Source organism: Cygnus atratus, chromosome 1 (genome assembly GCF_013377495.2).
Source record: "Cygnus atratus isolate AKBS03 ecotype Queensland, Australia chromosome 1, CAtr_DNAZoo_HiC_assembly, whole genome shotgun sequence".
Classification (NCBI taxonomy): Eukaryota; Metazoa; Chordata; class Aves; order Anseriformes; family Anatidae; genus Cygnus; species Cygnus atratus.
Window position 1 is genome coordinate 208,322,477 of NC_066362.1, and position 15,272 is coordinate 208,337,748.

General features: G+C 62.6%; 1 protein-coding gene across 1 annotated transcript; it reads right to left on the reverse strand.

Annotated features, from left to right (window-relative positions):
* Positions 1-34: 34 nt before the first annotated feature.
* On the reverse strand, positions 35-6,529 carry LOC118259754 (sodium-dependent proline transporter-like). The gene is made up of 14 exons (XM_035569499.2): positions 6,379-6,529; positions 4,182-4,313; positions 3,919-4,067; positions 3,662-3,711; positions 3,282-3,420; positions 3,053-3,187; positions 2,839-2,942; positions 2,543-2,667; positions 2,280-2,392; positions 1,766-1,900; positions 1,468-1,567; positions 1,238-1,356; positions 841-1,014; positions 35-568 (listed from the first exon to the last, which is right to left on the reverse strand). The coding sequence occupies exons 2-14, from the start codon at positions 4,285-4,287 to the stop codon at positions 428-430; spliced, it is 1,590 nt and encodes a 529-aa protein (XP_035425392.1). The 5' UTR covers positions 4,288-4,313; positions 6,379-6,529; the 3' UTR covers positions 35-427.
* Positions 6,530-15,272: the final 8,743 nt, after the last annotated feature.

Sequence of the window (15,272 nt, forward strand, 5' to 3'; positions counted from 1 at the left end):
CCAGCCCCCCTGGGGTCAGCGAGCCGTTCCCAGCACCACTGGGCTCGGAGAGCTGGCCCCTGCCCAAGGTGGCTGCCACTGGCAGGGGCGATGCCGCCAGCCTGCCCCCCCGGGACAGCGCTGGGTCAGGGCCAGGGACGTACGCAGCTGCCCCCAAACCCTCTGATGGGACACGACAACTACCCAGAGGTGGGCAAAGGGCTGGAGCGCAGCCCAGGCAGCCGGTGCTGCTCACGAAGAGTCCCTTAGAAACACTTTATGGAGCATGTAGAACATTTCCAGGAAAGAGAATTAAAACGTGCTGGGATCAGTGGTTAATGTCCTCCGGGACCGTGTGATGGCGCAAGGGGAGCCTCGTGCACCAGCAGCCAGCGCCTGGCCGGGCGCCCCATCACCGGTGGGTCCCGTCTCTGGGACTGGCATCAGCTTAGGTGTTGCTGTCGGGCTGCGCGGTGAAGTCGCTGCTGGTCAGGGTGATGGTGAACGGCACGTTGATGACTTCCGCGGACACATCCCGGGCGCTGGCCGTCCTCCAGGAGTTCAGGGGCTGGGTGGCTTTCTGGATGCGCTGCAGGTGGGCAAGGGTGAGTAGGGGCTGCCCTGAGGCCCCCAGGGCACAAGGCAGTGTCACTGCGGGAAGGGGACAGCCGCAGGCATGGCCACCGAGGGGCTCAGACCCCACCTTTCGTCCAGGCCCCGTGGCTTCAGCCCTTTTTCTCTCTTAGGGACGGGAGAGCATCGCCTCCAGTCTGTTGCTGCCCGCTCCCTTCCCATCCCCATCCCCTCTGTGACCCCGTCCCTGTCCCTGTCCCCGTGCCCCTGCTCCTCTCGCACACTCACGTCGCTCAGCGTCCCCGACTCGCGGCACAGGGCCACAGTGGCCCAGAGCGGGATCTGCAGGCAGGTGAGGACGCCCATGCAGACGCCCAGGCTCGTGCCCCAGGCCGGGTACATGTAGGAGCCGTAGCGCAGGGGCACGCCGTACATGTCCAGGAAGGTGTAGATGAGCGTGAACTGCAAGGGCAGCGTGGGCAGGAGTGAGGGGATGGCGCAGCACCACAGGGACCCATGCCAGGGCCACCTCAAGCCTCCTCCAGCAGCCACCAAGGGGCCCAGGACACTGGGACTGGGGCAACCCTGCTCCAAATGTGCAGCAGGAGCGGCCCCTGGGAGGAAAGGCTGGGAGAGGAGCTCGGCCCCCTCAACCCTCGGCCTCGGGTGAGCGCCCGATGCTTACCAGCAGCAGACAGGGCGTGAAGAAGACCCAGCACACCTTGAAGTAGCCCAGCATGTGGCTGCACCAGGGTGGGCACCGGCAGATCATGTCCCTGATGTCCTGGCAGAACTGGTCGATGCCTGCACGCGCACGGAGGAAACGCAGGTGTGAACACCCCGCGGCACTGCCCCAGAGCTGGAGCACCCCACCGCGCACCAGAGCCGGCTCCAGCGAGCCCCAGCCCCGCTCACCATAGCAGAAGGAGATGCCGAGGCACATGAAGAGGGTGATGATCACCAGCCCAAAGCCGGTGCTGTACGTGTCAATGAGGGTGAACCAGAAGATGCCTCCCTGTGAGGTGGTGAGGGACAGGGTCAGCACCTGCGGCCAGGGCCACCGCCCATGCCAGGGCACACGCTGGCCTCTGTCCTCCTGCCCTGGGACACGTGCAGAGGCCCAAGAGGAGAGGAGGCCAGTCCCCAACCTCCACCCTGGTATCACCCGAGGGCGCTGGGTGCTGCAGGATGAGGGTGCCAGGGCCCAACGAACCTGAGTGATCAGGAGGAGCCCCAGCAGGTAGAAGGAGATGCAGAGCACGCCCAGGAACAGCGTCTTCCTCCTCCACTCACGCAGGGCCGGGAACTCATCCAGGATGGCTGTGGTGATGCCTTCGATGTTCCCAAACTAGGGGATGGGGAATGTCAGTGGGAGGGGGATGTCACGGCCCCTGCTCCACCAGGATAGACCCCATGGAGGGGACTTTGCAGGGCACGGTCCCCACGTGCATCCCTGTCCCTGTGACACCAGGGTCACAGGGGGAAGCCCAGTGCCAGCAGTACACGGCTCCATCCCTGCCCACCGCCCAGAGGGCAGCCTCCCCCATGGGATGTGGCTGCCCCAGGAACAGACCCACACAAGGAGCCTCCATAACCCTGGCCCCGGCCCTGGCCTCGTGCTCCCAGTCTCTGCACATTGTGCCATCTGCGTGCCCAGGACGGGGTGTACCTGGCACCCCAAGGCCAGGCACGGGGCAGGACTTGGGGCTTCTCAGGGTGACAATCACCATAGTGTCCACTCCGAGCGTGAAGAGCATCAGGAAGAAGAGGATGGACCAGAACGGGGAGCCAGGCAGCAGGGAGAGCGCCTCGGGGTATGCCACAAACGCCAGCCCGGGGCCTGAGTGAGGGGGACGAGGGGAAGCATGAAGGACAACCGTGGTGGCAGGGGCCAAGCCCAGCAAGCAGGTAACCAGGCTGGGTGTGAGCCCAGCTGCACTGGGATGTCCCTTGGCATGGCACACGTGTCCCCCCCTCCCCAAACCCATACCTGAGTCGGCGACGCTGCCCACAGGGACGCCTTTCTTCAAGGCCATGTGCCCCAGCACCGAGAAGATGGCGAAGCCGGCGAAGAAGCTGGTGCAGCAGTTGCCGAGGGCGATGACCAAGGTGTCCCTGCCGGGGAGGGCATCACAACCCCACGTCCATGGGGCAGGGATGGACCCAGGAGCATCCGGACAGGTCCACACATTCTCATGGACTGGACCTCCCCATTGCCCTCCTCCCCCCCCCAGCTGCAGCTGTGCCCCACCAGCCCACATCCCCCAGCGCCTGCCCCAAGCTCACCGGATGACGTTGTTGTCAAACTTGTTGTACGATGCCATGGAGAGCAGCCCCCCAAAGCCGATGCCCAGGGAGTAGAAGATCTGCGAGGCCGCGTCGCTCCACACCTGGGGGCACGAGGGCAGGGGAGGCTGCAGGGGTCCCCAGCCCGGCCCCACCACCCCCACCCCAGGGACGATCGCAGGCGTCGGGGCCTCCAGCCCCAGCGTGGGGTTACCTGCGCGCTCCGCAGCTTGCTCCAGTCGGAGGAGAGGTAGAAGCGGACGCCGTCGAGGGAGCCGCTCAGCGTGGCCCCCCGGATGATGAGGATGAGGATGACCAGGTAGGGGAAGGTGGCCGTGAAGTACACCACCTGCACGGGGCACGGCACGGCTTGGCCCTGCTCTGCCCGCGTGGCAGCCCTAAGCCCCCGCGGCGCCCCCGAGCCCCTGCTGCATGCGGCTCACCTTGCCCGAGCTGCGGATGCCCTTCAGCATGCAGAGGAAGACCACGATCCAGGCTGCCAGCAGGCACAGGGCGAGGGGCCACTGCACGGGGCCGGGGTCCCCGAGGCCGGAGCTGTGCGTCACCCCCAGCACCTGCTCGCTGCGGCACGGGGACGTGGGGACACAGGTCAGCGGGACAGGGGATGCAGAGGGCGGCACCAGTCCCAGGAGTCCCCACGCTGCAGGGCACTCTCGCCTCCTCTGCAGTGTCCTCAGCCACCCCTCCACCTTTCACAAAGCCTCCGGCACCACCAGCTGCTGCCCATGGGGCTCAGCCCCGTCCCAGGGGAGATGGGGCCACGGGCGCTGCCTGGGGACAGCGGCCCCCCCCACCAACTTACTTCCAGAAAGCCTCGCTGGCGCTGACGTGGGTGGCGCTCCCCGATGCGTTCTGCAACAAACCATCATCACCATCACCATCATCCTCCCCACCGCTCCTCCCGGCCCCGGCCCAGTCCCAGCCTGACCCGTCGGCCCCCTCCTCTTCTGCTGCAGGCAAAGTTTGTCCCCAGGGGAGCCCCCCCGGGCCCCCTGCAGCGTCCGGCTCCACAGTCCCAGCCCAGGCACCGCAGCTGGGCCCTGCCCCGGGGACACCGACCTGGCAGAGCTCCGCATTCCGGGGGGCATCGCAGGACCAGGGCAGGGGGCTCTGGAAGGACGAGCCCAGGTAGTAGAAAGCCCAGGCGATGATGACGTTGTAGTAGAGGGACACGAGGGAGGACACGATCAGCATCCCCACGCCAACGCCTGCGCCGGGAGAGAGGGGCTGCCTCAGCATGGGCCCGGCGGGCTGCGGGGGGCAGGGACCTGCCCGGGGGCTGCGGGGGGCACAGGGAGAGGCGCCCCCAGCCCCGGCCCTACCTCGCAGGATGGGGCAGCACTTCCAGACCGTGATGGGCCCTGCGGCCCCGTACTGCCCCAGGCTCAGCTCCATCAGGAAGAGGGGCAGCCCCGTGAGGAACAGCATGATGAAGTAGGGGATGAGGAAGACGCCTGGGAGGAGGAGAGGGGCAGCGGGTCAGGGGCACGGTGGGCACTGCGCCGGGGTCCAGCACCTCCGCAGAGGGCAGGCGTGTGGTCCCGCACCCGCAGCAAGGACACGTGTCTGGGCAGGGCACAGTGGAGCAGGGAACCCCCCGGGGGCTGCTGGCTCTGTCCCACAGGCTGTCCTCGTCAGCCCCACGAGCCCCGCAGCAGGGACCCGAGCCAGGAGCCAGCGGGATTGAAGTGGGTGGGCGGTGGCGATGCAGCCGTGGGCGCTGCAGCGATGCCCAGGACTGTGGGAGGTGCCTGCAGCAGGTCCCAACGTTTCCTCTGGTGATTCTTTATCGGGGGGGGGAGGTGTGGTAACAGGACTAGGGGTACCGGCTTGAAACTGAAAGGGGGCAGGGTTAGGGGAGGCACTGGGAAGAAATTCTTCCCTCTGAGGGCGCTGAGGCCCTGGCGCAGGCTGCCCCAGGAGCTGGGGGTGCCCCAGCCCTGGCGGTGCCCAAGGCCAGGTTGGGGGGGGCTGGGGCAGCCTGGGCTGGGGGCAGAGGGTCCTGACCAGGGCAGGGGGGATTTGGCTGGGCATTAGGGCCCCTTCCAACCCAAACCATTTGGTGATTCTATGATTCGCTATCTCCAGTTTCCTTTACAGAGCTTGTCTCACCGACCACCTTCACTGTGAAGGAAATCCTGCTTGCTGCAGCCTCAGCCAGGCCAGGTTTGTGCTGGAAGAGGACACTTCCCAGGGCTGGAGCTGGCATTTCCCAGCTGGCAGCCAGATGCAGCCCAAGCCCACAGCACGGTGCCGCCAGGCTCTGGCGCAGGCATCGCTGAGCCCAGCCGCGCAGCAGCTCTCCAGCTCTCCAGCTCTGCCCCAGGCCATGCCCACAGGCAGCCCCTGTCCATGCCCACGGGCCTCGTGGCCGCAGTGCAGGCGGCAGTGACATCCAGTGGCGCGCTCACACACTGCCCTCGCCCCGAAGGAGGGTCCGGGGAGATGCAGGGCTCCAGCAGCAGAGCCTGTCCCTGCACTGCCGCCTTCCCCAGCCCCAGGGAGCGCCCGGCTGTGGCACCTCGCTTCTCCTTCCCCCTGCACCTCCTGCACTGGGACATTTGGGATTTGGGGCTGCAGGAGGGGAGGGACGAGACGCTTCCACCCGCAGCGAGCCCCACACCTGCGCCCCGGAGCACAGCGAGTGGCCGCATTGCCAGCAGCACCCAGAGCCCAGCCCCAAAGGCCAAATTCCTCCTGGCGTGAGGCAAGGTGCAAAGCTCAGCCCTGGTGAGTCCTATCCTGCCGAGGTGCTGGCACGTCCCCAGACCTGTGCAGCACCACGGGGTGGGCAGGGACGGCTGGTGTGGGGCCTGCCGGGGACACCTGCGTGCTGGGGGCGGCTGGGGCCAGGGGCAGAGGCCACGGGGCCGGGCAGGATCGGCGCTCGCAGGGCCTCTGTCAGCGGGGCAGCGCGGCCCTCCGCACGGGGAGATGCCAGGAGGCAGCACAGCGTGCCCAGAGACACGGCAGTGCCAGCAAGGGCAGGACACGGAGAGTGGGGCCTTGGTCCGGGCGCAGGAGGAATGATCTGGAGACGTCAGAGGCAGAAGCAGCGAGGGGCTCACGAGCAGTCTTTGGGGAGGTTTCTTTCGGGGCGGCACCGCGTCCTGGGGCATTACCAGCAGGCAGGGCTGCGTGCTGAGCCCGCCTGCACTTTGTCCTGCCCCGGGAACACCTCACCGTCGTTCCCCCTGCTTGGCTGCCAGCCTGGCTGGGACGGTGCGGCCGGAGCGGGGACGGTGCTGCTGCGAGTGGGACGGGTGGGCACCCACAGCACCATCCCCATGAGCTGGAGCCAGCTGGGGCTGCAGGCAGGAGGTGGTGGCATACCGGCCCCTGCCACCCAATGCTCCCAGGGGGATGTCTTGCACCCACAAAGCATCCTTCACCTCGCAGTGGGATGCACAAGGCCCAGAGGCCGCTGGCACACGTGTGCTCCCCATGGGGAGCGCAGCCCCTGGCCCCGGCACGCCGTCCCCCCCCAGCACCCATGTTCCGGCCCCACGCAGCACCCACCTCCTCCGTTGCGGTAGCACAGGTAGGGGAAGCGCCAGACATTGCCCAGCCCCACGCAGTAGCCCAGGCAGGACAGCAGGAACTCGTACCTCCCGGCCCAGGTCTCCCGGGGAGGGCTGGGGGCCGGGGCCAGGCTCTCAGGTGGAGCTGGGGACTCTGGCCAGGGCTGGCCGGCGATCGGCCCCCCCGCCTGGAAGATGTTCACCTGCAGAGGGGAGCGAAGCCTCAGGAACTGCTGGCCATGGTCTGCAGACCCCGCGAGGCTCCTCAGCAGGGCTCACGGCCAGGCTCTCACTCGGGTTCCCAAAGGTGCTCTGGGGGGGGTCCCCCAGGACGCACACCGCAGGAGCCTGTGGTGCCCCCACATGGGGCATGGGGGGGGGTCCCGCACAGAGCTCCCTGCCCTCCCCAGCCTGCAGCAGCCAGGCGCAGGGCCGGGGGCGTCCGAAAGCCCTGCCGGGGTCTGGTCCAGCAGAGCCACCCGCAGCAGAAGGTCGGCAGGACTCAGGGTGCATGCCCAGGACAACACAACGCACTTGGACCCCAGAGGAGGCAGCTCTGGGCAGCTCTGGGCAGGACAAGGGCTGGGGGGCAGGAGCCAGTTTTTTAATTTCATAACAGTACCACACCAGATGCAGGCGGCTGCTGTCATCACAACAGCGCAGAGCCGGCACGGGACAGAGGAGGTGCCGTGACTCAGTGTGCCCTGTCTGCGGGACACCGCGGGGGAGCAGTGCTCACAGGAGCGTGGCGATGCTCAGTGCCGAAGCAGCGCTGTGATTCACTGAGCACAGAGCCGGGGGGGCCCTCTGAGAAGTCCAGCTCTGATCTCATGCACGGCACGAGCCAAGGGATGGGCCGCCCGGGGCTCGCTGCCACCGGGGTGTCAGCACTGCAGAAACGGGCCCAGGGCTGTGCAAACCCCCTCAGTGGGGCCGTGTCCCTGCCCAGGCTGGAGGGGGTGGCCCGACGTCAACGTGTCGTGCACAACACCCTTTTCCTCGGCTCACACCACCCCCTCTCAATCAACGGGATGGGAAAGTAGTGTGCAAACCCAGCTGCATGGGAGCACTCCCTCCTCCAGCTCTGCAGTCCCCAGAGGCTGCAGACACCACGCACCCCAGCCCGTGCCTCAGCCGCACCCCGTTGTCCTCCCGTGCCCGGGAGGGGACGTGTCTGCGGCGGGCCCGAGCAGCAGCCGGTGCTGCTGGGGCTGCTCTGCGGGGAAATGCCACGGAGTGCCCTGAGACACAGGCGTTTTGGGGCTGCTTGGGGACAACGGGCTCTGCTAGGCGCTCCTGGCCCCGTGGCAGGGGGTGTCTGCTCCTGTGCAAAGTCCGTGGGCACAGCGCAGCTTCCTCCAGGTGCCCGATCCTGGCAGCGCCTGCACCCAGGTGAGCTCGTGTCTTCCAGAAACCAGGCAGAGCCTCCCCGGGCTCCTGCCCACGAGATGGCAGATATGATATCTGGCACTGACTATCTGTGCGTGATTGAAACAAATTGCAGATTAGCTGTGCCACCGGGGCAGGGTCACCTGAGCGGGCTCTGCCTCTTGCCTGGCACCGTGTCAAAGCCAGCCGCCCCGCCAGGGCCAGCGGGAAGCGCAGCACAAAATTCCCCGTGTGTTTACAACAGCCAGCCTGGGCACGGGCCTTGCAGCCCTGCTGCAGCTGACATCTCCTGGGGATTCCCACAGCCGGTGTCCTCGTTCCTCATCGCCCAGGGCGATGGAAAAGTGGCTGACTCTACAAAAAAGGGGCCACCCCACCTGCCTCCCTGCTGCTTCAAACGCGGCAGGCGATGAATGCGCGGCACCTTCTCTGAAAGGTGAGGGGATGGACGGGGACTCAAAATGCTGCCACAGGGCTCCCGGGGCTTTCCTGGTCCCGCGGTGCTGCTCTTGCCCTTCTCGTTCACGTGCCCAAAGTGCCCATGTCCCAGCCACGGACAGGGCTGTTAACGCAGCTGTCCCTGCCCCCAGTTCCCATCGCATGCTGTAGGCACTGCAGCTGCCCTGGGAGCACCCTGAGCGCCCGCCGGCCCCGTGGGACCTGCTCCCAGCCTCCTCACCCTGCCCAGTGCTGCCCCGTGTGAGCCGGGGGCTCGGGGAGAGAGGCAGGAAGGTGCCAGGGCAGCATGGTCACCCCCAGCCCCATCTCCCCCAGTGCTGACGTGCCCCACGCTGCTGGGGGTCAGTCGGGAGCTGCGACCCCCTCGCTTTGCCCATCCCACTCCCTCTGCTCCCCAGAAGGGAGCCGGGCAGCACGGGCTCGCAGGCAGCGCCCAACAGAGCCGCTTGCCTCTGGCTGCAGCACCAGCCTTTGAGTGAACGCCCCGGGGCAAGAGAAAGCAGTGAGGGCATTTCAGCCCTTCACAGAGCTGCTCCGTCCTCTGCAAAGCCTCAGCCCTGGGAGAGGAGAGCTGCCCGCACCGGGCACAGCCTCCCCAGGCGGGTGGGAGACCTGCCCTGCGCCCATGGCGACGCCAGGCTCTGGCCACGGTGTGCACCAGGAGAAATCCCAGCCGCCCTGCCGAGACGAGGTGTCTGCCCATCGGGGATGGACGAGGGGCACCGGAGCTTTGCCTGGCACTGCCTGACTGCGGTGGGATTGCACGGGGATCCCAGCCGCGCTGAGACCCAAAGGCTTGCCATTACCGTGGCCTCTGGGCTGCGGTGTCTAAGGGACAACGTGCTGCGGAGCCCCCCGTGGGATCCGGGTATCCCCAGCACTGCTCCCACCACACCTCGCTGGGGGTGCGGCTGTGAGAGGGCTGGGGACAGTGACCCGCACCCGGCAGGTCCCCAGCACCAGGACCCCAGGGCAGGTCAGGGACGTTCCCCAGGGCCCTGGTCCTACCGTGGGCTCCGGTGGTGCGCTGGGGGCCGGGAGCCCCGGCATGTCGAGGTGCCCGGTGCCTGGCATTTCCTGCTCGGGAGGCAGGGCCGGGCGGCCAAGCTCACCTGCGCCAGGTGCAGCTCCGCCCCGGCACACGGCGGGACCTGCTGCGATGGGACCCATGGGACCTGCTGCGATGGGACCCATGGGACCTGCTGCAGGGAGACCCACGGGACCTGCTGTGGTGGGACCCATGGGACCTTGGGTGGCCATAGCCACACAACCCCTCCCCAGATGGCTCACCCCACTCCCTTGTGCAGCCAGGGGGACGGGAGGCAGCGCTCCCTGCTCAGTGGGAGTCGGGGGCCAGCTGGGCTGGCTGTGGGGACGTGGTTTTGTGCCGGGCTCCCCCAAGCCCTGCCTGAGCCACGCTGCTGGAGTGCCCTGGTGCCTTCTCCACCTGCGATCCAGCACAGGAGGGGCACGGGGGCACGTGGGGCTGCAGCACTGCAAAGGTCCTGACCCCAATGCAGAGGAGGGGGGGTCGAAGGTGATGGTCTCCCACCCTGTGCTGTGGAAATGAAGGCATGAGGAGGAGGGGAGGTGGCACTGAGGGGCACAGGGGGTCTGCTGTCCCCTCCAAGCCGAACAGCATCCTGGCAGAAGGAAGGAGCAGTTTCAGGAATGGCTCTAACTCGTTTTCCTGGTTATCTGTGATGGCTGCATCCCCCAAAACACCCACTATTGTTACCCTGTTTTCCCAGTTAGTGTCTGGAAAACCAGCTGAATAAGGCACAGAAATAGTGGCACGCTTCTTCTGGTGGGAAGCAGACTGCTGCTGCCTGCACACGGGCTCAGCAGCAGCAGCAGCTGCTGAAAGAGCTGAAGTTAAAGCTGTGATCTACCCATGGAGGAGTCAGTATTTCTCCTGCAGCTTCCCCGTTCCAGCCACTGAGTCATCTTCTGCTCTTGTCAGCGTTTCTGCCTCCTTTCCTCTGCATCTTCCAGGGGACACCGGGTCAGATCCCTGGTCCCTGCTACACACCAGCTTCTGACCATCTCTCAGTATCGCATGCATTTTTCATGGCTGATGCACTGGCCCTGCCTTTCTTTGGCCATTTCCATGACACGACATCTGGAGCCAGCTGTTTCTAATCTCTGAACAGAGCAGGTTCCTCAGAAGCAGGAAAAAAACCTTGAACCAGGGCAATTCCCCCACCACAACAGGGAAGGGAGAGTGGAGAATTACTTCAAATATGGATTCAGCTCTTTTTAACCAAGAACCCTTTTTCTTCAGGATGAGAATGGGTCTTGAGTTGCCCAGTTGCACACTAAGCTGGTGGCCCTCTGAAAGAATGTATAAAGTCTTTGTGGGTTGACTGCAGCTGAACTCAAGAGAGTAGGAAAAGGAAGCTCAACATGAGAGGAAACCAAAGGAAGAAAGAGTCATTCTGCGCGGTGACTACGGTCGCCTTCCTCTCGTGCCATCTGCCAGGGCTCTGCTGTGGTGCTGGGGCAGGGCGATGTCCTAGAGCTTGCAGGAAAGCAGTCTCTCGCTTCTAATGAGCAGCATTTCTGCAGATTTTTCTGGGTCAAGGAATTCACTGTAATTCCATCCAAAAGAAGGGAATGAAGAGGTATTTTTAGCCTGGGCTATTTTGGCCGTCTTGTTTATGACACTGCCTTGCAAAAAGTTGCCCCAGGACAGCTGAGGGAGTGGTACTCAGAGTCAGAAAGTTAGCATAAAGTATTATGATGCAAAACAGCCAGGCAGTGGAGGATTAGACTCTTCCATCTGTATTTTCTCCTTAAAGACCAGATCCCACAAGAACCACCCGCGAAACAGGTAAGATGCTCACTGTAGCCCAGAGGCATTCAGAGCCAGAGTCGCAGAGCAGCACAGGCCTTTTTGTCCCTGGCAGGATTAAGACAGCTCTGTGCAGCTCAGTCCGTGACTCAAGGCCTCCACCTCGCTGTCATGGTTTCCGCTGCTTTTTGGCCAGAAACATTCCTCAAGCCTGACAGCTCTCCACTTGCACCAGGACTGCTGCCAGCTGGGCAGCCTGGCACCACTGTGCTGTGAGGATCTTCAGGATGCATCCAGCAGGCAACCTACAAGCACACAGCGCAAGCCAGCAGGACAGGGGAAAGCAGATCTTTATCAGGAGAAGCAGGGAGAGCCTTCTTCCTGAGGGCACTGAGTGCTCCTTGGGTGGTGGGGAGTGCCAGCACGAATCCCCTCCTCTGGAAGAAAGATGTGGACTCGAGACCTGCCCGGCTGCACTGACTGAATAGTCAGCTGTACTACCATCAGTATGATCCCAGCTCTTCGAGAAGAGAGGCCTGAACTCTGTTCCCCGCTGAAAGAAAGCTTTTAGACCCCTTGGTCCAGAGACAGGTCAGCATCAGGACACCACACAGCTCTAGGGTGAGGCAGGATGCAGATCTCCGCATCTCCCTGTTGGTCCGTCATCCCTGGGGGCCTGCAGAGCACACCAGAGCGGTGGACACACACCCAGGCCACCAGCTGCCTACGTGCTGGGTCAGACACGAGCGTGTGGGCAAGAGGTGGGAGCCGTGCACTCCTTGGTACAGCGGTCCCCTTGAGCCACAGCAGGATCAGATCCTCTGTTTTGTGGCTTCGCATTACGTGACTTTAAGGTGCTGAGACAAACTCGGTTCAGTTCTGAGTCCTGCTCCAGCTCAGCGCTGGTTTCCCAGCCGGGAAAGGCTCAATTCAGTCGTGTGGCTGAGGCGCCTGTGTCTTGGACAGCCTGCGGCAGCCTGCTCAGACAGAGGAACTCTCTCTGTGGAAACCTGTAACAGGAACCCGTTAGCACAGAAGCTCCGCTCCAGCCACAGCTGTCTCAGAGCTGGGTGGAGGTAAAGTGTTGTGCAGCCTCAGGAAGTTTGTTTTTCATTGCTACATTTCCTTCCAAAACTCACCTCTCAGGCATTGGGTTTATCGTGTTCATTCTGATCTTGCCACAGCCATGCTGGAGGGGAGGAGGCTGGTTTTCCTCTGCAGCAGTTTAACCCATGACGTACAATCACATCCTCATAAAATGAAGCAACTACTCCACCTACTATTGTTTTACCAAAAAAGAGTGAGTAAAACTCAAAGTAGAAGCACTTGAGGGCAAAGATCCATGAACACAGCACAGGCTTCAAATGTTTCAAGGTGCAATTTTTTCCTTCTGTAGGCCTTTTTCCAATCAAGTAGAGAAACAATCCCAAATTTATTCCCATTTCCTGACCAGTTCCAAATATTCCCTGCATCACCTCTCTGAAATGAGAGCTTTTTGGGCTGCCTGCCTCAGTGCAGTGTGTACGCTTGGAGCTCTCAGGCTGCGTGGGGCTAGACTGGCCGGATGGTGCACTGGGCATCGTCGGAGCCAACCTTGATGCTGATCAGTAATTGCCATTCTTGCTCTGAGCTGTGATGAAACCAACACCCTCATGTGTTCAGTGTCATTTAATAGTAAACGGGGCTACATCTGGCTGGCGGATGGCTACCAGCAAGGGTCCCCAGGGCTCCGTCCTAGGGCCAACATTTTTATCAATGAGCAGGATACAGGAGTGGAACGCATCCTCGGCAAGTTCGGTGACAACACTGAACTGGGAAGTGCTGTTGGCTTCCTGGAGGGATGAGAGGCCTTGCAGAGGGATCTAGACAAATTGCAGCATTGAGCTATCATCAGTGGCATGAAGTTCAATGAAGGAAAATGCTGGGTTCTGCACCCGGGACAGAGTAATGCAGGACACAGGAATAGAAGGGGAGATGAGTGGCCAGAGAGCAGCTCAGCAGAAGGAGCTCTGGGGGTGTTGGTTGACAGCAGGCTCAACGTGAACAGCAGCGTGCCCTGGCAGCCAAGAGGGCAAACTGCATTTTGGGTTGCATTAAACACAGCATAGCCAAACAGTCAAAAGAGGTGATTCTCCTGCTTTATTTAGCGTTGGTGTGACTTCAGCTTGAATATTGCATGCAGTTCGGGACTCCACAATACAAAAAGGATGTTAAGTTACTTGAAAGCATCCAGAGGTGGTCAACAAAGCCGATAAAAGGGCTGGAAGGCATGTCCTATAAGGAGAAGCTGAGGACGCTTGGGGTGTCTGCATTAGAGAAAAGAAGGCTAAGAGGCAACCTCATCACTCTCTACAATTTCCTGAGGAGGGGAAGCGCAGAGGGAGGTGCTGGTCTCGTCTCCCTCGTAACCAATGGCAGAACACGGAATGGCATAAACCGAGGCCAGGGAAGGTTCAGACTGGACATGAGGAAAAATGTCTTTACCATGAGGGTGGTCAAACACTGGAACAGGCTTCCTAGCAAGGTGGTTGATGCCCCATGCCAGTCAGTGCTCAAGAGATATTTGGACAATGCCCTCAATAATATGCTTGGTCAGGCAGTTGGACTAGATGGTTTCCAAAGGTCCAAGTGAGCTATCCTATCCTATCCTATCCTATCCTATCCTATCCTATCCTATCCTATCATCCCATCCCATCCCATCCCATCCCATCCCATCCCATCCCATCCCATCCCCAATAACTGAGCTGCCAGCTGTTGCATGCCACCAAAGCTGCTGGGATCTCCCTTGGAGACCCACAGGGTGAGCCTCAGCCGGAGGCCACCTTGCACATTGGGTGATTGCATTCTCATGAGGCAAAACCTGACGCTTCCTGTGCGGTGCTGCGTTCGCCTCAGCTCCCCCTGTCCTGCTCACACAGGCGGAGGCTGCGCTGCTTGGCGCTGTCCCTGTGCGTGGGTGCACCTCTCGGGTGGAGGAGGCCCCACTGCTTCTGTGCGGGGAAGGAAGATGCCATAAATGCTAACTGCAAGATGTTATCATGCCGTGTTAGACAGCTGCTGGTGGCTGCTGGCTTACAAGGCACCCAGAGTACGTTAGCAGAGGAAACGTTGACTTTTGGGGTTGCATTACGTGTATAAACCTCAGCAGTGCTTTGGGCACTTTGAGGCACCGCTGTCCCTGGGTGCTGCCTGGACTTTGGGACACTTTCTGTCCCTCTGTGGGGGAAAATTTCTGCAGATGGTTGTGGTGGTTGCTCACCCTCATGCAGCACGGGGAAGGTGCCGCCTCACCGAGGCTGTCACTCCCGGTGTTTTAAGGGCAGCCATGGACTTTTTGAGATCCCAGAGGGCCTTCCTCCCATGATGTGCCCTTTGCTCTGCCCCCGGCTGTGGCACCTTTACTTGTTGTATGAGGACAGGCTGAAAGAACTGGGCCTGTTTAGCCTGGAGAAGAGAAGACTGAGAGCAGACCTCATCAGAGCAGACCTCATCATAAATATCTGAGGGGAGGGTGTCAAGAGGATGGAGCCAGTCTCCTTTCAGTTGTGCCCAGTGACAGGACAAGAGGCAGTGGGCACAACCTGAAGCACAGAAGGTTCTGGCTCAATACGAGGGGGCACTTCTTTACTGGGAGGGTGACAGAGCACTGGAGCAGGCTGACCAGAGAGGTTGTGGAGACTCCTTCTCTGGAGATATTCAAAACCTGCCTGGCCGCCGTCCTGCGCAATGTGCTCTGGGTGACCCTGCCTGGCAGGGGGATTGGACTGGATGATCTCCAGAGGTCCCTGCCAACCTCAGCCATTCTGTGACTGCGACTCTGTGAGGGTGGCACGGTGTCCCTGTGTCCTGGCCCTCGAGGTCCCCCAGGGCTGTGTGTCCCAGGACTGGGTGAGCCCCCTCAGTGCAGGGCTGGGCGGGCGCCATGCCAGGAACCTGCCCGAGGAGCGGTGCTGCGGGCCCCCCTCTCCTCTGGAGAACCGCACGAAATATTAAATACTATTAAATACTATTAAATACTAAATATTGTTTCTTATCATTATCGCTTGCACTGTTGTAACGCGAATCGCCAAACGAGGGCGTTTCGGCCCTTCGCGGGCCCCGTACGTCGCGCCCTCGCGCGGCCCCTTTCCCGCCCGGGCTGCCGCCGCCATCTTGGAAGCGGGCGAGCGGGCGGCCCTCGCCGGGCGGGTGGCGCTGCCCGGGCCGGGCGGGGAAGGCGGGCACGGGGAGGGGGCGAGGCGGGGAGGGAG